The sequence below is a fragment of the Gigantopelta aegis genome, chromosome 14 (genome assembly GCF_016097555.1).
Source record: "Gigantopelta aegis isolate Gae_Host chromosome 14, Gae_host_genome, whole genome shotgun sequence".
Classification (NCBI taxonomy): Eukaryota; Metazoa; Mollusca; class Gastropoda; order Neomphalida; family Peltospiridae; genus Gigantopelta; species Gigantopelta aegis.
This window is the reverse complement of record NC_054712.1, coordinates 59,606,682-59,628,908: the sequence shown is the minus strand read 5'-3', so window position 1 is coordinate 59,628,908 and position 22,227 is coordinate 59,606,682. Positions and strand designations below refer to the sequence as shown.

The following is a 22,227-nucleotide window of genomic DNA, read 5'->3' as shown; positions in this document are numbered from 1 at the left end:
ATATGGTCCAGGTGGTTGACCACTAACTGTTAACCACTCTTCTGGAGAGAGATATGGTCCAGGTGGCTGACCACTAACTGTTAACCACTCTTCTGGAGAGAGATATGGTCCAGGTGGCTGACCACTAACTGTTAACCACTCTTCTAGAGAGATATGGCCCAGGTGGCTGACCACTAACTGTTAACCACTCTCTGTCTGTGTCCCCCCCCCCCCTCTCTCTCTCTCTCTCTCTCTCTCTCTCTCTCTCTCTCTCTCTCTCTCTCTCTCTCTCTCTCTCTCCATCTCTCAATGGCAGCACTGTCATGGTGTCCTCCGTTACACAATGAGACGTGCTTATTGATTGGTCACTGAGCCTGCAGTAACACAGCTTCACTATTACATGATCTGTCAAAGCTGGTTGCTGAATTCTACATCTGTGGCTTATTTTGGGAAATATCGGTCAGAGTTATGATTGCCTGGAAGTCTTCAGGAGACGTCTAGCCAGATGGCACTGGTTATTGATATAAAGAACAGAGCAATTGCTTGTCTGCCCATGTGGTATAACCTTGTTTCTATCCCAGGTTGTCATGACAGTGTTACGTTGAAGAAATAATAGTACACTGCCACCCTCCCACTACTGACCCTGTCTGGACCTTTTGGCAGTACAGTCAGACTTGTGTAGAGAGACCACCCAGTTATATATTGTCTCAGTTATCCAGGCAAGAATAAGAAATTGCAGTCTGCCTTGGTGATGATGTTTCCAGTGGTGAATGTTTCCCTCTCTGGCTGTCTTAGAAGTTAGGCTAAAAATAATTCACTGCCATTTTTCCACTACTAACCTCACCTCGTCCTTTGGTAGTACAGTTAGACCTGTGTAGAAAGATCACCCAGTTAGTCTGGTATTCAGTCAAGAATAAGTAATTGCAGTCTGCCATGGTGACCTTGTTTCCAATGATGATGATTTCATTCTATGACCTCCCCTGAAATACACTGTCACTGTACCACTACTTACCTCACCTAGCCCTTTGGAATTATGGTTAACCTTGTGTAGAAAGACCACCCAGTTAGTCTCTCTTATTCATTGACGTCCAATAGCCGTTGATAAGATAAAAATCAATGTGCTCTAGAGGCATCGTTAAATAAAACAAACTTTACTGTTAATCAAGCAGGAATATGACGTTGCTGTCTGCCATGGTGACCATTTTTCCAGAGGTCACCATTTCCATCTCTGGTTGACATTATTACATGGTTGGAAATTAAGCTGGATATAATACACTGCCACCCTCCCTCTACTAACCCCACCTAGCCCTTTGGCAGTACAGTCTGACATTCCCTGCAGTGTTGGCGAAGTTAGGCTAAAAATAATACACTGTCATTTGTTTACTACTAACCCCACCTAGCCCTTTGGCAGTACAGTCTGACATTCCCTGCAGTGTTGGCGAAGTTAGGCTAAAAATAATACACTGTCATTTGTTTACTACTAACCCCACCTAGCCCTTTGGCAGTACAGTCTGACATTCCCTGCAGTGTTGGCGAAGTTAGGCTAAAAATAATACACTGTCATTTGTTTACTACTAACCCCACCTAGCCCTTTGGCAGTACAGTCTGACATTCCCTGCAGTGTTGGCGAAGTTAGGCTAAAAATAATACACTGTCATTTGTTTACTACTAACCCCACCTAGCCCTTTGGCAGTACAGTTAGACCTCTGTAGAAAGACCACCCAGTTAGTCTGTTATTCAGTCAAGAATAAGACATTGCAGTCTGCTATGGTGACTGTTTCCATCTCTAACTACTGTCACTGCAGTGCTGGAAGTTAGGCTCGAAATAATACACTGATACTCTACCATGATTAACCCCACCTGGATCTTTTGGCAGTATAGTCAGACCTGTGTAGAAAGACCACCCAGTTAGTCTGTTATTCAGTCAAGAATAAGACATTGCAGTCTGTTATGGTGACTGTTTCCATCTCTAACTACTGTCACTGCAGTGCTGGAAGTTAGGCTCGAAATAATACACTGATACACTGATACTCTTCCATGATTAACCCCACCGGGATCTTTTGGCAGTATAGTCAGACCTGTGTAGAAAGACCACCCAGTTAGTCTGTTATTCAGTCAAGAATAAGACATTGCAGTCTGTTATGGTGACTGTTTCCATCTCTAACTACTGTCACTGCAGTGCTGGAAGTTAGGCTCGAAATAATACACTGATACTCTTCCATGATTAACCCCACCAGGATCTTTTGGCAGTATAGTCAGACCTGTGTAGAAAGACCACCTGTTTAGTATCCCATTATTAAGATGAGGTTAACCAGGTCTTTAGATTGCAAAAAGCTGAGGCAGTAAAAGGTGTGCCAAAATAAGCAAACCCATAATAAGTCCAAACATGCCAACCTGAAAACATTTCACCACAAAACCAAGTTAATGCTAAGCTGTAATTAGATTATAATAACTCAAAATGCATTTCTGAAAAAGAATAGGACATTGCAGGCTGTCATGGTGACCATGTTTCAAGTGGGGACTATTTCCAGTTGGACATTAGGCTGAAAATAACACACTGCCACTCTACCACAACTGACCACAACTGACCACACCTAGCTCTTTGGCGGTGCAGTTAGCCTTGTATAGAAAGTCTGCTCAGTTAGTCTTCATTATTCAGACAAGAATACGGCATTGCAGTTTGTGATGGTGACTTGTTTTCATCTCTGGCTTTCCCTGCAATGTTGGAAGGCATGCCACATTCCTAGACTGACCACATCTAGCTGTTTGGCTGTAGGTTAGCCATGTGTAGGAAAACCACCCAGTTAGTTTCCCTGCAATGTTGGAAGGCATGCCACATTCCTAGACTGACCACATCTAGCTGTTTGGCTGTAGGTTAGCCATGTGTAGGAAAACCACCCAGTTAGTTTCCCTGCAATGTTGGAAGGCATGCCACATTCCTAGACTGACCACATCTAGCTGTTTGGCAGTAGGTTAGCCATGTGTAGGAAAACCACCCAGTTAGTTTCCCTGCAATGTTCCCTGCAATGGAAGGCATGCCACATTCCTAGACTGACCACATCTAGCTGTTTGGCTGTAGGTTAGCCATGTGTAGGAAAACCACCCAGTTAGTTTCCCTGCAATGTTGGAAGGCATGCCACATTCCTAGACTGACCACATCTAGCTGTTTGGCTGTAGGTTAGCCATGTGTAGGAAAACCACCCAGTTAGTTTCCCTGCAATGTTGGAAGGCATGCCACATTCCTAGACTGACCACATCTAGCTGTTTGGCTGTAGGTTAGCCATGTGTAGGAAAACCACCCAGTTAGTTTCCCTGCAATGTTGGAAGGCATGCCACATTCCTAGACTGACCACATCTAGCTGTTTGGCTGTAGGTTAGCCATGTGTAGGAAAACCACCCAGTTAGTTTCCCTGCAATGTTGGAAGGCATGCCACATTCCTAGACTGACCACATCTAGCTGTTTGGCTGTAGGTTAGCCATGTGTAGGAAAACCACCCAGTTAGTTTCCCTGCAATGTTGGAAGGCATGCCACATTCCTAGACTGACCACATCTAGCTGTTTGGCTGTAGGTTAGCCATGTGTAGGAAAACCACCCAGTTAGTTTCCCTGCAATGTTGGAAGGCATGCCACATTCCTAGACTGACCACATCTAGCTGTTTGGCTGTAGGTTAGCCATGTGTAGGAAAACCACCCAGTTAGTTTCCCTGCAATGTTGGAAGGCATGCCACATTCCTAGACTGACCACATCTAGCTGTTTGGCTGTAGGTTAGCCATGTGTAGGAAAACCACCCAGTTAGTTTCCCTGCAATGTTGGAAGGCATGCCACATTCCTAGACTGACCACATCTAGCTGTTTGGCTGTAGGTTAGCCATGTGTAGGAAAACCACCCAGTTAGTTTCCCTGCAATGTTGGAAGGCATGCCACATTCCTAGACTGACCACATCTAGCTGTTTGGCTGTAGGTTAGCCATGTGTAGGAAAACCACCCAGTTAGTTTCCCTGCAATGTTGGAAGGCATGCCACATTCCTAGACTGACCACATCTAGCTGTTTGGCAGTAGGTTAGCCATGTGCAGGAAAACCACCGTTATTCACAGGGGTGGCACGTAGCCCAGTGGTAAAGCATTTGCTTGATGCACGGTCGGTTTGGGATCGATCCCTGTCAGTGGGCCCATTGGGCTATTTCTCATTCCAGCCAGTGTACCACGACTGGTATATCAATTGCTGTGGTATGTGCTATCCTGTCTGTGGGATGGTGCATATAAAATATCCCTTGCTGCATTAGGAAAAATGTAGCAGGTTTCCTCTAATGACTACATGTCAGAATTACCAAATGTTTGACATTCAGTAGCCAGTGATGTTGTTAAACAAAAGAAAACCATTAGTGAGGCAAGGATAGGTGATTACAATATTCCATGGATACCATGCATGTTGCCAAGGTGACTGTTACCATCCTAGCTGTTTGGCAGTAGGTTATTCAGGCAAGGATAGGCATTTACAATATTCCATGGATACCATGCATGTTGCCAAGGTGACTGTTACCATCCTAGCTGTTTGGCAGTAGGTTATTCAGGCAAGGATAGGCGTTTACAATATTCCATGGATACCATGCATGTTGCCAAGGTGACTGTTACCATCCTAGCTGTTTGGCAGTAGGTTATTCAGGCAAGGATAGGTGATTACAATGTTCCATGGATACCATGCATGTTTCCAGAGGTGACTGTTACCATCCTAGCTGTTTGGCAGTAGGTTATTCAGGCAAGGATAGGTGATTACAATCATCCATGATGACCATGCATGTTGCCATGGTGACTGTTACCATCCTCTGGCTGTCATTGCATTGTTCAATGTTAGGCTAGAAATAATAGACTGCCAATATTCATCGAGTGACCAAAATTAGCCGTTTGGCAGTGCAGTTAGCCCTGTATAGAAAGATCACCCATTCAGTAATTAGAATATTTTAGGGACCATAGACAGTCATCAGCATTAAAATGTACATGCATGTACAATAGGGTCAGGATACTTTAGACTGACGAATACCCTCCACCTCATCAGGGTTAGGGTCAGGATACGTTTGATTGACGAATACCCTCCACCTCATCAGGGTTAGGGTTAGGGTCAGAATATGTTTGACTGACGAATACCCTCCACCTCATCAGGGTTAGGGTCAGGATATGTTTGATTGATGAATACCCTCCACCTCATCAGGGTTAGGGTTAGGGTCAGGATACGTTTGATTGACGAATACCCTCCACCTCATCAGGGTTAGAGTTAGGGTCAGGATACGTTTGACTGACGAATACCCTCCACCTCATCAGGGTTAGGGTTAGGGTCAGGATACGTTTGATTGACGAATACCCTCCACCTCATCAGACACATTGGATCATTCTCTTTCATTTCAACTTATTTTCGTGCTTATATCCAATTAAGGTTCAAACATATTGTCCTGGGCATACACCTCAGCTATCCGGGCTGTCTGTCCAGGACAATGGGTTAGTTGTTAGTTGGTTAGTGGTTAGTGAGAGAGAAGAGGGTATAGTGGCTTTACACCTACCCACTGAGCCATTAAGAACTTGCTTTGGGTTGGAGCCGGTACCGGGCTACCAGCCTGTAGTCCAATGGCTTAAACACTGTGCCACTGAGGCCGGTCTTCTCTCTCATACTCTCGGTCTTCTCTCTCTCATACTCTCTCGGTCTTCTCTCTCGTACTCTCGGTCTTCTCTCTCGTACTCTCGGTCTTCTCTCTCTCATACTCTCGGTCTTCTCTCTCATACTCTCGGTCTTCTCTCTCTCATACTCTCGGTCTTCTCTCTCATACTCTCGGTCTTCTCTCTCTCATACTCTCTCGGTCTTCTCTCTCGTACTCTCGGTCTTCTCTCTCGTACTCTCGGTCTTCTCTCTCTCATACTCTCGGTCTTCTCTCTCATACTCTCGGTCTTCTCTCTCATACTCTCGGGTCTTCTCTCTCATACTCTCGGTCTTCTCTCTCTCATACTCTCGGTCTTCTCTCTCATACTCTCGGTCTTCTCTCTCATACTCTCGGTCTTCTCTCTCATACTCTCGGTCTTCTCTCTCTCATACTCTCGGTCTTCTCTCTCATACTCTCGGTCTTCTCTCTCATACTCTCGGTCTTCTCTCTCATACTCTCGGTCTTCTCTCTCTCATACTCTCGGTCTTCTCTCTCATACTCTCGGGTCTCTCGGTCTCTCTCATACTCTCGGTCTTCTCTCTCGGTCTTCTCTCTCATACTCTCGGTCTTCTCTCTCTCATACTCTCGGTCTTCTCTCTCGTACTCTCGGTCTTCTCTCTCGTACTCTCGGTCTTCTCTCTCATACTCTCGGTCTTCTCTCTCATACTCTCGGTCTTCTCTCTCTCTCTCGGTGTTCTCTCTCTCATACTCTCGGTCTTCTCTCTCTCATACTCTCGGTCTTCTCTCTCGTACTCTCGGTCTTCTCTCTCATACTCTCGGTCTTCTCTCTCTCATACTCTCGGTCTTCTCTCTCATACTCTCGGTCTTCTCTCTCATACTCTCGGTCTTCTCTCTCGGTCTTCTCTCTCTCATACTCTCGGTCTCTCTCTCTCATACTCTCGGTCTTCTCTCTCGTACTCTCGGTCTTCTCTCTCATACTCTCGGTCTTCTCTCTCGGTCTTCTCTCTCATACTCTCGGTCTTCTCTCTCGGTCTTCTCTCTCATACTCTCGGTCTTCTCTCTCGTACTCTCGGTCTTCTCTCTCGTACTCTCGGTCTTCTCTCTCATACTCTCGGTCTTCTCTCTCGGTCTTCTCTCTCATACTCTCGGTCTTCTCTCTCATACTCTCGGTCTTCTCTCTCGGTCTTCTCTCTCATACTCTCGGTCTTCTCTCTCTCATACTCTCGGTCTTCTCTCTCGTACTCTCGGTCTTCTCTCTCGTACTCTCGGTCTTCTCTCTCATACTCTCGGTCTTCTCTCTCATACTCATACTCTCGGTCTTCTCTCTCTCATACTCTCGGTCTTCTCTCTCATACTCTCGGTCTTCTCTCTCTCTCTCGGTCTTCTCTCTCATACTCTCGGTCTTCTCTCTCTCATACTCTCGGTCTTCTCTCTCGTACTCTCGGTCTTCTCTCTCGTACTCTCGGTCTTCTCTCTCGTACTCTCGGTCTTCTCTCTCATACTCTCGGTCTTCTCTCTCGGTCTTCTCTCTCATACTCTCGGTCTTCTCTCTCTCATACTCTCGGTCTTCTCTCTCGTACTCTCGGTCTTCTCTCTCATACTCTCGGTCTTCTCTCTCATACTCTCGGTCTTCTCTCTCTCATACTCTCGGTCTTCTCTCTCATACTCTCGGTCTTCTCTCTCATACTCTCGGTCTTCTCTCTCGTACTCTCGGTCTTCTCTCTCGTACTCTCGGTCTTCTCTCTCGTACTCTCGGTCTTCTCTCTCATACTCTCGGTCTTCTCTCTCGGTCTTCTCTCTCATACTCTCGGTCTTCTCTCTCGTACTCTCTCTTCTCTCTCGTACTCTCTCTTCTCTCTCATACTCTCGGTCTTCTCTCTCATACTCTCGGTCTTCTCTCTCTCATACTCTCGGTCTTCTCTCTCATACTCTCGGTCTTCTCTCTCATACTCTCGGTCTTCTCTCTCGGTCTCTCTCTCATACTCTCGGTCTCTCTCTCTCATACTCTCGGTCTTCTCTCTCATACTCTCGGTCTTCTCTCTCGTACTCTCGGTCTTCTCTCTCGTACTCTCGGTCTTCTCTCTCGTACTCTCGGTCTTCTCTCTCATACTCTCGGTCTTCTCTCTCGGTCTTCTCTCTCATACTCTCGGTCTTCTCTCTCATACTCTCGGTCTTCTCTCTCATACTCTCGGTCTTCTCTCTCGTACTCTCGGTCTTCTCTCTCATACTCTCGGTCTTCTCTCTCATACTCTCGGTCTTCTCTCTCGGTCTTCTCTCATACTCTCGGTCTACTCTCTCATACTCTCGGTCTTCTCTCTCGGTCTTCTCTCATACTCTCGGTCTTCTCTCTCGTACTCTCGGTCTTCTCTCTCATACTCTCGGTCTTCTCTCTCATACTCTCGGTCTTCTCTCTCGGTCTTCTCTCTCATCGGTCTTCTCTCTCATACTCTCGGTCTCTCTCTTCTCTCATACTCTCGGTCTTCTCTCTCATACTCTCGGTCTTCTCTCTCGGTCTTCTCTCTCGTACTCTCGGTCTTCTCTCTCATACTCTCGGTCTTCTCTCTCATTCTCTCGGTCTTCTCTCATACTCTCGGTCTTCTCTCTCATACTCTCGGTCTTCTCTCTTGGTCTTCTCTCTCTCTCGGTCTCTCTCGGTCTTCTCTCTCATACTCTCGGTCTTCTCTCTCATACTCTCGGTCTTCTCTCATACTCTCGGTCTTCTCTCTCATACTCTCGGTCTTCTCTCTCGGTCTTCTCTCTCGTACTCTCGGTCTTCTCTCTCGTACTCTCGGTCTTCTCTCTCATACTCTCGGTCTTCTCTCTCATACTCTCGGTCTTCTCTCTCATACTTCTCTCTCATACTCTCGGTCTTCTCTCTCATACTCTCGGTCTTCTCTCTCATACTCTCGGTCTTCTCTCTCGGTCTTCTCTCTCATACTCTCGGTCTTCTCTCTCGGTCTTCTCTCTCATACTCTCGGTCTTCTCTCTCATACTCTCGGTCTTCTCTCATACTCTCGGTCTTCTCTCTCATACTCTCGGTCTTCTCTCTCGGTCTTCTCTCTCGTACTCTCGGTCTTCTCTCTCGTACTCTCGGTCTTCTCTCTCATACTCTCGGTCTTCTCTCTCATACTATCGGTCTTCTCTCTCATACTCTCGGTCTTCTCTCTCATACTTCTCTCTCATACTCTCGGTCTTCTCTCTCATACTCTCGGTCTTCTCTCTCATACTCTCTCTTGTAATTTCTTTGTCCCAGAATTGTCATTCGGTGAGACAAAATTGCATTAAATTCTAGTAAGAGGTGACTGGTCTGTTCTCTACTCATGCAGCTGTGTATAGGTGACATTTACCAATTATAATTTAATCCAATTGCAAGGTTATTGGATAACTGAAATACACTTATTGACAAACTAAAGAATCTCTTTCTTTTTTTTCTATTTCTCTCTGTCATTCTCTTTCTATTTCTCTCTGTATGTCTGTCTCTCTTGAGGGATCATACTTACCCAGTGAACCCTACTGGTGAAGGGCTTGGGCTCGTTGAAGCTTACCTGTTACTCCATTGTGTAAACCTCACCAAATATACCCAATGTCAAAATGTAGTAACCTGATATTCTATATTTATTGTAATAATAATTTGTAACACTAATACCAAGAAATATGTGAGGAATATTACTGCAATAACAATTTGTAATGTTGATTTAGGTAACAAAAATAATAATCTGTAACTTGCATAAGAAATAACATTATACAGTAGTAATAAAGATAATAACTGCAACATTGTCTTCTCCAATCGGCAGTTGAAAACGTTGATTCAGTGTTGCTGCAAGCGGAAGCGCTTCCTGCAGGGCATGATAAAGATGATCGAGCCGACAATGCTGCTGGCACTGCGTGACTGCGTGTCTGCGATGGAGGTGCTGTGTGCGATGCTGGAGCTGGAGGTGATCGGCAGCCAGGACCTCAAGATGCAGATCATCACCACGCTGCAGAGCACCACAGAGGGCAAACAGATGTACGTGGCGCTGTGTGAACGACAGATCGCTCTCAGGGAACTAGTGAGTGACTTTATTTTTCTGTTAATTTTTACTGTCATTAAATCCTGTACCTGGGGGGGGGTTGGGTACACGCACACCTATAGACCTGTAAGGTAGTACGACAGAGGGCAAACAGATGTACGTGGCGCTGTGTGAACGACAGATCGCTCTCAGGGATCTAGTGAGTGACTATTTCTCTATGTTAATTTTTACTGTAATTAAATCCTGTATCGGGGGGGGGGGGGACACGCACACCTATAGACCTGTAAGGTAGTACGACAGAGGGCAAACAGATGTACGTGGCGCTGTGTGAACGACAGATCGCTCTCAGGGATCTAGTGAGTGGCTTTCTTACTGTAATTAACTGTTGGAAAGTGCATATAAAAGATCCCTTGCTGCATTAGAAAAAATGTTGTGGGTTTCCTCTGTTGACTACGAGTCAGAATTACCAAATGTTTAACATTCAATAGCCGATGATTAATTAATCAATATGCTCCAGTTGTGTCGTTAAATAAAAGGTAGCACGACAGGGAGAAACAGATGTATGTACCTCTTTGTGAACAACATATCACTCTCAGGGGACTCGTGAGTAGATTTCTTCCTAGTTTACTTTTACAGAATTAAATTCAGACCCTTACCCAGAGGGTGGGTTTGGGTGCACAGGTAAGGTAGTATGATGGAGGGCAAACAGATGTGCGACCGACAAATTATTGTCATGGAACTAGTGAGTGACTTTCTTCTTACTGATAGTTCATTTTTACTATCATTAAATTCAGGCCCTTACCCAGGTGGTGCATAATTGGGAGCATATCTCCCCTCCCTTACAGGAGCCCTCAAAATTCAACTTGTCAATGTATTATAGCAAAGTAAATAGCTGATAATGATAAAATCCAATTGCGTATCAGTTTTAAAATATGGCACTGCTGATTGAGTGCGTGAACGGCTGCAAGGTCCACTTTAAAAAATATATATTTACAACAATAACAGTTTTTTAACAATGTCAACACTCAAAAAACTCCTTTTTCGAGAGTTACAACCTGCACACACTCGCACACGCACACACACACACACACATATACACACACACACATATACACACACACACATATACACACACACACACATATACACACACACATATATACACACATACACACACACACACACATATATATACACACTCACACACACACAAAAACACCCTGTGTATGGGCCTGAAATTTCTACTAATCATTACATTTTAAAGGCATTGCATTGGTCTAGCCACAGCATCACAATTTTATTTAATTTCTGGATGAACATAAAAATTACATCATTTGGGAATGTTACATCTAATGATGCTTTTTTATATTTGTACTTTGTATTATTAAATATTGTTTTTCAGGATTGCGGAGAAGAAAAGAAAATATCTCCTAGATCTATCTCTGTACAGCTATTAACAACATAAAGTTTTATTTACTTCCAGCAACAGAAAGGAGGCCCAAAGAAACTCACATTGCCATCCAAGTCTACAGATGCTGACCTTTCGAAGATGCTAAGTTCAGGGTCGTTTGGAAACTTGGAGTGCCTAAGTCTAGCCTTCACGCAGGTGACCAGTTCCTGTGCCCACGAACTCGTCAAGCTGCCCTCTCTCAGATACCTGAATCTCTGGTCCACCCAGGTGAGATGTTGTAATTACCATAAATACTTGGTATGTGACGTCCTCAATCTCTGGTCCACCCAGGTGAGATGTTGTAATTACCGTAAATACTTGGTATGTGACGTCCTCAATCTCTGGTCCACCCAGGTGAGATGTTGTAATTACCGTAAATACTTGGTATGTGACGTCCTGAATCTGTGGTCCACCCAGGTGAGATGGTGTAATTACTGTAAATACTTGGTATGTGAGGTCCTGAATCTCTGGTCCACCCAGGTGAGATGGTGTAATTACTGTAAATACTTGGTATGTGAGGTCCTCAATCTCTGGTCCACCCAGGTGAGATGTTGTAATTACTGTAAATACTTGGTATGTGACGTCCTCAATCTCTGGTCCACCCAGGTGAGATGTTGTAATTACTGTAAATACTTGGTATGTGAGGTCCTCAATCTCTGGTCCACCCAGTTGAGATGGTGTAATTACTGTAAATACTTGGTATGTGACGTCCTCAATATCTGGTCCACCCAGGTGAGATGGTGTAATTACTGTAAATACTTGGTATGTGAGGTCCTCAATCTCTGGTCCACCCAGGTGAGATGATGTAATTACCGTAAATACTTGGTATGTGACGTCCTCAATCTCTGGTCCACCCAGGTGAGATGTTGTAATTACCGTAAATACTTGGTATGTGACGTCCTCAATCTCTGGTCCACCCAGGTGAGATGTTGTAATTACTGTAAATACTTGGTATGTGACGTCCTGAATCTGTGGTCCACCCAGATGAGATGTTGTAATTACTGTAAATACTTGGCATGTGATGTCCTGAATCTCTGGTCCACCCAGATGAGATGGTGTAATTACTGTAAATACTTGGTATGTGAGGTCCTCAATCTCTGGTCCACCCAGCTGAGATGTTGTAATTACCGTAAATACTTGGTATGTGAGGCCCTGAATCTCTGGTCGATCCAGGTGAGATGTAATTACTTGGTATGTGATGTCCTGAATCTGTGGTCCACCCAGGTGAGATGATGTAATTACTGTGAATACTTGGTATGTGACGTTCTCAATCTCTGGTCCACCCAGGTGAGATGTTGTAATTACTGTGAATACTTGGTATGTGACGTTCTCAATCTCTGGTCCACCCAGGTGAGATGTTGTAATTACCGTAAATACTTGGTATGTGACGTCCTCAATCTCTGGTCCACCCAGGTGAGATGGTGTAATTACTGTAAATACTTGGTATGTGACGTCCTGAATCTCTGGTCCACCCAGGTGAGATGATGTAATTACTGTAAATACTTGGTATGTGACGTCCTGAATCTGTGGTCCACCCAGATGAGATGGTGTAATTACTGTAAATACTTGGTATGTGACGTCCTGAATCTCTGGTCCACCCAGGTGAGATGGTGTAATTACTGTAAATACTTGGTATGTGACGTCCTCAATCTCTGGTCCACCCAGGTGAGATGTTGTAATTACTGTAAATACTTGGTATGTGACGTCCTGAATCTCTGGTCCACCCAGGTGAGATGTTGTAATTACTGTAAATACTTGGTATGTGACGTCCTGAATCTCTGGTCCACCCAGGTGAGATGTTGTAATTACTGTAAATACTTGGTATTTGAGGTCTTTGTGGTGCAGTAATGTTAATAATAGCTGGCAAAGAGTTATACTTTTTCGGAAATACAAGACGTGGGCCATTGGGTGGGATTTTTCAGATACTATTTCAGACCCAGTTTTTGTTATTTGGGACATGGTTGTGTAATAAAAATAAGTACAATACAGTGAAGGGCTTCAAATATACTGGTAAAGAGATTTCTATACAAGATCCTGACTTATATACAAGATCCTGACTTATATGCAAGATCTTGACTTATATACAAGATCCTGACTTATATGCAAGATCCTGGTTTCTTTCATTTTTGTCACATGATATGTGCTGTCCTGTCTGTCTCAAAAATGCGTTTAAAAGATCCCTTGCTCTTAATGGAAAAATGTAGCAGGTTTTCTGTGTGTGTCAAAATTATCAAATGTTTAATATGCTATAGCTAATGATTAATTTAATCAATGTCCACAAGTTGTGTCATGAATGAATGTTTAACAACACCCCAGCAAAAAAACAAACATCGGCTATCAGGTGTTTTAAAAACTTGTGTCGTTAAACAAAACAAACTGTACTTTACTTTTTAAGTCCAGTTAACCGAGTTGGCCATTTAAACAAGTTTGTATTTACTAGTGTTATAGGCTTTTGTTACAAAAATATAAGCAAAATGTTTTAATTTTGTTTTTAATTTCAGTTTGGTGATGTGGGTGTTCAGCTGATCTCGGAACACCTTCACAAGTTACAAGTGTTGAACCTATGTGAGACGCCAGTCACAGATAAAGGACTCATTTGTCTTGGAGGTACACATTACACTTCTTCAGTTCTTGTTGCAGACTAATCATTATGTGAATCTAAAATGTGATATTTCTCTTTCCAGCCAGTGCATATCAAAGGCTGTGGTATGTGCTATTGTGGGATGGTGTGTATGAAAGAGCCCTTGCAACTAATGGAAAAATGTAGCAGGTTTTCTCTCTAAGACAGTGTCAGAATTAACACATTTTCAATTCAATGTGCTGTAGTCATTTATCAAAACAGACTTTTAACTGTTGAACTAAAATGTAATAACATGAAAGAATAAATGTTATTGCTTGCTAGGGAACAGTGTGATTTTGAAAATGAAATGTTATACTTGACATTAACGTGTGTATCTTTAAAGTTTTCAACATAGAATGTTTTAAGGACCATTGACAATTATCAGCATTCAATTTTACTTAGAGTGTATGATTTTAAAACAATCATGATGTTCCGAAGTAAATTTATCTTTCATTTTGAGAAATGCAATTTTTTGTTTCTTTCAGGTTTGAAAAACCTACGCAAACTGAATCTGAACAGTACAATATTGTCAGCATTGACTTTTGAGTGGCTCAAGGTAGACACCAACTTTATTATGACGTTTAACTGGTTGTGTTAAATGACTGGGTACATGGGTGCAGTCTTGATCACACTCCTCAAGCATCAGTCTTGTGTATGGAGTCTTAGCCCTGGGATGGGGATCAATTATATATAGAGGATACTCCCCGAGTGTCTTGTGATATCATAATTTATTAGCACAAGTTGATAAAAGTATGAAATCCGAGGCTTGCACAGGACTTTTATACTTTTATCAACGAGTGCTGATAAATTATGATATCACAAGACAAGAAGGGGGTATTCTTTTTATCATCCATAATAAAAAAAATTATTTGTGACAGTTGTAAACAATGTCAGTAATGTGGGTTGAATGTCACTATATTTGGCAGTGGTAAACTCGTTAACTCGCAGAACGACAGTGACGTGACATCGCTAATGATAGGTTTAGCGCTAAAACATATACAGTGATGTAACAAAAGAAGCGATATCTCTTAGGAGAATATCGCAGGAGATATCGCAAATTATAGTGCCAGCGATGTCTCCTACAAGTTATAGTTTCATCATTCTTTTCCGAGAGATTCATCTAGTTAGACCACAGTTATTGCGGCCATTGAGTGATGGGTGAAATTATCAAGGGTGTCAAAAATGTGACTTATTTTAAAGACAAATGTCCAAAATTGCCACATTTGGGGGCTCTTTCGGGGGGTTAACCCTTATTAGAAGTATCAAACTCCTCAAATATCTTGCAACATATCCAGTTCAAAGAAATACCTTGAATTATTCATCAATTCTACAAATTAACAGTACTTACTGCATCAAATAAGCAAATATTTGAAAATTAAAGAAAAGACACACGTCACAGCACATAAGGGGTTAATTCAATATGTTGTGCAGAATTTTCACAACTACAACCTCCATTTCCCAAAACTAGACATGGGACGGACTATAAAATGATCTTAGTGCTAAGATCGCTTCTTAAAACAGAGGCCCTGAATACTGAATAAATCCAGAAACTTTCATCTCTGATTTGTTTTGTTTTTCTTTTCCCAGGAGAAACTTCCAGCTTTACAGGAGTGTGACGTCAGATACACAGACGCCTGGTGACATGAGTAACACCTGCTTGACACACGACGCTCAACAGAGGACCCTTCTACGACTGTACGCCAACGACAGTACAAATACGACCTCAACAATTGTGGTTGGGAGAGGGACCAGAAAGAGACTCTTATCTAATGTGCCTACAAGCTGCTATTTGTGTGTGTCTGCAGGAGCTGCAGCCTCTTTAAGGCTTGTTACTACATGCACAGTGCATGTAGAGACTCAAAGCTCTTTAAAGATTCTGTACAAAACAAAACAAAACAAAAGAAAACCCTTTGACATTCGCAACATACAGATATTCCAGCTGTATGATGGACTGAAATATCAGTTTAAACAGTTGAAGACATTCAGATGTGCTGTTTGTGATTTTTCTTTTTTTAAAGAGTTGAAAATGGACATTCAGATTTCTGTTTGTGATTCAGTTTTAAAAAACAACAAAGAGTTGAAAATGGACATTAAGATGTCTGTTTGTGATTCAGTTTTTAAATAAGAGAGAGATTGTTGAAAATGGAGACATTCAGATATTCTGTTCATGATTCAATGAAAAATCTTGAAATTGGAGACATTCAGAATTCTGTTTGTGATTTAGTTTTAAAAAGAAAAAAGGAGATGTTCAGATATTCTGTTCAAGATTCAATGAAAAAAGTTGAAATCAGAGTCATACATGACGTTGTGATTCGGGAAAAGTATGAAATGAAATTGAAAGTTGAAATTTAACACATGCAAATAATTCCAACTGTTTGTCATAGAGTGGAATAACAAATTGAAATCTAAAATGTGATGGTATTCCAACCATTTGTCATAGAGTGGAATAACAAATTGAAATCTAAAATGTGATGGTATTCCAACTGTTTGTCATAGAGTGGAATAACAAATTGAAATCTAAAACGTGATGGTATTCCAACTGTTTGTTGTCATAGAGTGGAATAACAAATTGAAATCTAAAACGTGATGGTATTCCAACGGTTTGTCATAGAGTGGAATAAAAAATTGAAATCTAAAACGTGATGGTATTCCAACTGTTTGTTGTCATAGAGTGGAATAACAAATTGAAATCTAAAACGTGATGGTATTCCAACCGTTTGTCATAGAGTGGAATAACAAATTGAAATCTAAAACGTGATGGTATTCCAACCGTTTGTCATAGAGTGGAATAACAAATTGAAATCTAAAACGTGATGGTATTCCAACCGTTTGTCATAGAGTGGAATAACAAATTGAAATCTAAAACGTGATGGTATTCCAACCGTTTGTCATAGAGTGGAATAACAAATTGAAATCTAAAACGTGATGGTATTCCAACGGTTTGTTGTCATAGAGTGGAATAACAAATTGAAATCTAAAATGTGATGGTATTCCAACCGTTTGTCATAGAGTGGAATAACAAATTGAAATCTAAAACGTGATGGTATTCCAACCGTTTGTCATAGAGTGGAATAACAAATTGAAATCTAAAATGTGATGGTATTCCAACCGTTTGTCATAGAGTGGAATAACAAATTGAAATCTAAAACGTGATGGTATTCCAACCGTTTGTCATAGAGTGGAATAACAAATTGAAATCTAAAACGTGATGGTATTCCAACCGTTTGTCATAGACAGGAATAACAAACTGAAATCTAAAACGTGATGGTATTCCAACTGTTTGTCATAGAGTGGAATAACAAATTGAAATCTAAAACGTGATGGTATTCCAACCGTTTGTCATAGACAGGAATAACAAATTGAAATCTAAAACGTGATGGTATTCCAACCGTTTGTCATAGAGTGGAATAACAAATTGAAATCTAAAACGTGATGGTATTCCAACCGTTTGTCATAGAGTGGAATAACAAATTGAAATCTAAAACGTGATGGTATTCCAACCGTTTGTCATAGAGTGGAATAACAAATTGAAATCTAAAACGTGATGGTATTCCAACCGTTTGTCATAGAGTGGAATAACAAATTGAAATCTAAAATGTGATGGTATTCCAAATATTTGCTGTTAGTTGAACGACTGGAAACCCATGACAATCAAATAATTCGATTGGTTGCAGTTCAGGTAAAACTTTGAAATCTGAATCGTATATACTATTCAGTAAAAAAAAAGTTTAAATCTGAGACAATTAGATCTCATTACGAGATTCTAGGTTTTACAGTTATGTGCAAAAGTTGGAATCTCAATCAGGCAGTGATTTAGTGAAAACGTTGCACCAGAGCCAGTCAGATATTTCTGATATTTTCTATTTCAAACAAAAGTTCCAAATCTAAGACCTGTAAATAATTACAAATAAAATCTCGTAAAAATTCCATCATTTTTTTTTTTATTCTATACAAAAACAAAATGAAATCCATATATATTAAAATCAGGTTGTTTATTGTTAGACAAAGATTTTAGTGACTTGTAATATGTGCAAAATTAACACCATCAAATACAGATTCCAGTATTTGCAAATATGTGGTAAAGTTTCGAGATACAAGTAGAGAATCCAGTGGTTTGTAAATGTGTGCAAAAGTTACCATCTAATACAGATTCCAATGGTTGCAAATATGTGCAAAAGTGGAGATACAGTTAACATGTTACATGTATATAGATTCCAATGGTTGCAAATATGTATAAAGGTTGAGATACGGTTAACATGATAACTTCTAGTGGTTTGCAAATGTGTGCAAAAGTTGAAACAGTTACCTTTTTGCACAGATATTCCATTGGTTAACAAATCTGTGCAAAATTGAAAGAGTTATGTTAACAGATTCCTGTGGTTTGCAAATGTCTGCAAAAGTTGTAACAATTATCATGTTACACAAAGATTTTCCAAAGTCTTCAGTGTTAGTGACCATGATTGTTAAATGAATGACATCAAATGGTGTTAGAGATGGTGAATAAATGACACAGGCTACCTGTAACAGTTTGAGTGTTTAGAGATGGTGGGAGTGTTCAAACAGCATATGAACCAACTGTTTGAGTGTTTAGAGATGGTGGGAGTGTTCAAACAGTATATGAACCAACTGTTTAAGTGTTTAGAGATGGCGGGAGTGTTAAAGAGAAGGACACACAAGCTATCAGTTTCAGACTATTGAAATTGAAACCTGTATCTTTATCAACATTTTGAACAGAATGTGAGAAATGAACAAATATGGAAGCATACTGTCACGCTCTTGTGCATACAACCTTTATGCTGACTGATACAGCGATACAATCTTGAATTTGCCAATGTTTGTTTTTGTCCAGTTTAAGGTGGCAAGTTCATAAAAAATTACTATCTGGGCTGAGTTCAGCCAGACTGAGCACAAAAATGTCTGCTAGACTGGTTTATGTGCTTTACGTTAAACTGAATGACCACTTCGGAAACCAGTCAAAATAGTTTGCAAACGTTAGTGATAAATAGCTGGCTGAACTCAAGTCTGGACTGATACTGTGTAGTACATACTGTACATACTGTACCACATAGTATTACATACTACAGTTACCTTGCTTGTCCACTAGTGCATGTGCATTCGCTGATGTGGATACGCTAAAATACCACACAATGAAATAACTGTGTTCTTTTTTCAGGTCCGGCATATATGGCTACAGATTTGTTTTCTTTCATCCGGATCATGTAGCAGTATAGATCCAAAAACATATCCGAAAACACACACGTGGATATAAAAGCGTACTGGTAACACACAAATGGACACACACATACAAAACATATCCACGTTTGCATCCACAATGCATAAGCATAAGTGAACATGCAACTTTATACTGTGCACTATTTAATACTATGTATTATACTATGTATTGAGAAGTAAATTTGCATTGCATGATAAAAAGTTAAGATTCTTTTTATTTTTTGGAATATTTTGTCCATATACATGCATACAAAGCATTGAACATACCAGAATAGCAATTGTTGTCAATAAAATGGAAATGAAAAAATATATCTTGGCGAGAAAAAACAAAGGCTTGGGTACTTGCAGTGCATCCATTCTGCACACCCCACCACCTCTCCAACACCCCCCACCCCCTCTCCAACACACCCACCCCCTCTCAACACACTCACCCCCTCTCCAACACAGCCAAACCCCTCTCCAACACACCCACCCCACTCCAACACATCCACCCCTTATCCAACACACCCCACACCCTCTCCAACACACACACACACACACTCTCCAACACACCCCACCCCCTCTCCCACACACACACACACACCCTCTCCAACACACACCACCTCTCCAACAAGCCCCAAACTGTCTGATGTGCCATGATCAAAGTTGTTTCACTATAAACTTCGAACAGCCCAGAATAACAATTCTTGTTGATAAAATGGAAAGAAAAAATAAATTGCCGAGAAACAAACAGAGGCTTGGGTCCTTGCAATGAAACATTTTGCACACCCCACCTCCTCTCCAACACACGCTGTGTTACAGACCTGTTTGATGTGCCATGATCAAAGTTGTTTCAGTACAAACTTTTGCCTTGATCAATTGGAATTCTGTATGTCAATCATACAGATGTCGATTACTGTACCATCATATACATGTGACAACATTTCGACATAACCCATTGCATGTAATATGTATATATATTATACTTGTGAGCAGTGCTCATTATTACACTTGACTTTCTACTTGTGTGTTTTGAATGTGTAATATGTGTCACTGTTGTGAAATGTCTTTTAGTTCTTTAAAGTCAGGAGACATTCATTTTAATGCTGTGCACTTGAAATGTTTCAAGAAAATCAAAATGTTCATATTTTTTTTTAAATATTCCTTACTGTCTGATTGGTCTTGTTGATCAAGACGGAAGTGTGTGTTTGAAAGTTCACCGAGAACGATATAGTGCTGAACCGCAAGCCTTAAGTATTTGTACATTGTATATATAGTGCATGACCTCTGCATATTTTGATACACCTGTAACTTCTTTATATCGATCTTCATGTAATCAGGCTTTCCAGTGTCTAAGAAAATTGTAGAAGAACAAGTTCCAATGCTTATATCCATTGTAAAGAAAAAAATAATCTAGTAATAGCATTGTTTTACCACACCAGTGTCACTGGAATTTTAGAACAAGCTTTAGTGCTTATCCTTGTAAATAGTTTTGTCCAGTAATCGTGTTTTATCACACTGAGATATTTTACTTATTATGTCTTGCCTTCAAGTGACAGACCCTAGTTTTTAAATACTGCAGCATATTTTTCACTATTGAAAAGGGTCTTTTTTATCATTGAAATCAAACATTACTAAGATTTTTTTGTTTAGATTATCCATTTCAGTACACCCAAAGTGTCTCTGGTCATCCTGCTAGTTTTAATACATTGTATCACAAAATGCATTTTTAAAATTTTGTTTAAAAATGTACATACCTCTGAGAAGTAATGGTTATGGAGATAAGCTCTAGTCTAATTATAGAGGGCATTTCCCCATTTCAACATCACAGACTCTAGTTTTACTCTGTTGTTAAAGTGTGTTTAGTTTAACAAGACCACTAGAGCACATTGATTTATTAATCATCAGCTATTGGATGTAAAACATTTGGCAATTCTGACATATAGACTTCGAGAGGAAACTCGCTACATTTTTCCATTAGTAGCAAGGGATCTTTTATAAGCACCATCCCGCAAACAGGATGTCACATACCACAGCCTTTGATATACTATACATGTGTATGTGGTGCATTGGCTGGAATAAGAAATGGCCAAATGGTTCCATCGACGTGGATCGATTCCAGATGTGTCACTTTATTGTAACTCTATCCAAATGTGTTATTGTAGATAAACAAACTTAGTGTCATTTTTAACGGGTTGAAACTAGTGTGTGGACTTTAATATTGATCTTTTTGGTATTATGTTTGAAGTAGGTATAATTAAAGTAATATTTTTAGATTCTTCCCACCAATCCACTTGTCTTAGAAATTGAGGCTGTGCCAAAACAGACTTGCTTGAACATTCAGTGGATGTAAGGACATGTCAGCTGGGTGAATACCATAATCAGATTCCTAAACATTGAACAACCAGGGGACAATATTTCAAAATCTTAGCTAACCGGAAGTCAGTTCACGTGAGTTTTACTTAGGTAACCGATTGTTCAGTTACGTGAATATAGTTCTAGTAACCGATGAGTTAGACCTACCTAACCCTAAAACACTTGAACTACGGTTCTATGCTACATTGGTGGTTCATATGTATTAAACAAAACAACTGATTTTCTGAGTACTTTTAATTTTAGAAATTTACCACATAACCAATTGGTGGTTCATGTGATTTTAAAGTTGTGTAGCCAACATACGAACAGAACAATGGTTCTCATGAAATATTGTGCCCTGAAGTACACAACAAAACAAAAACTAAATATTATTTTAAACATTTTTTTGCCATACAGTTTTATCAGTTCAGTGCATATTGTAAAGGCCATATGCCATGTGATTTCCGATGCCATAGTCAATCAGTGTAGAAACCTTATTTCAAAAAACTTAATTAATAAATCAAAAAGACAACAGTGATATGGATAAAATTGTTTTGCCCTGAGCTAGTGAAATATTATGATGTAACGGCTACTTGAACTGCCCCCTTCCCATTTTTTAACAGTTTTTTGCTGTTTGAAAATTAAGATACTAGTCATAAAATTTACTACTCTGGCGTGTGTGGAAGAATTTTAGCAATGGGGTCTAGACTGGTGGGTGAAATTTACAGGGAGGTCGTTCATGCTCTCCAAGAAAATACATTGAAAAAAAGAAAGAAAATGTGATTGAGCAGGAAGGGTTTCAAGCCCTGAAAACCCCACCTCCTGCACAATCGCTGTGTGATGTGCATGCTACTTCATCACAAACATTAACTCTTAATTAATCTTTAACCCCAGACACTGAATCTGATCGACCTAAAATTAATTGGATGTGGCAGACCCGAAATTTTACTTAAG

The 22,227-nt window shown here is 40.7% G+C and overlaps 1 protein-coding gene across 1 annotated transcript in view; it reads left to right on the top strand.

Moving 5' to 3' along the window:
- LOC121389369 (C-Maf-inducing protein-like) overlaps positions 1–20,850 on the top strand; it is an 80,206-nt gene extending 59,356 nt beyond the window's left edge. Inside the window, exons 11-15 of the mRNA XM_041520964.1 lie at positions 9,422–9,676; positions 11,121–11,315; positions 13,589–13,694; positions 14,193–14,263; positions 15,295–20,850. Of these exons, the coding sequence (XP_041376898.1) occupies positions 9,422–9,676; positions 11,121–11,315; positions 13,589–13,694; positions 14,193–14,263; positions 15,295–15,348 (681 nt within the window). The 3' untranslated portion in view covers positions 15,349–20,850. The remainder of the gene's footprint in view (positions 1–9,421; positions 9,677–11,120; positions 11,316–13,588; positions 13,695–14,192; positions 14,264–15,294) is intronic.
- The last annotated feature ends 1,377 nt before the right edge of the window (positions 20,851–22,227 follow it).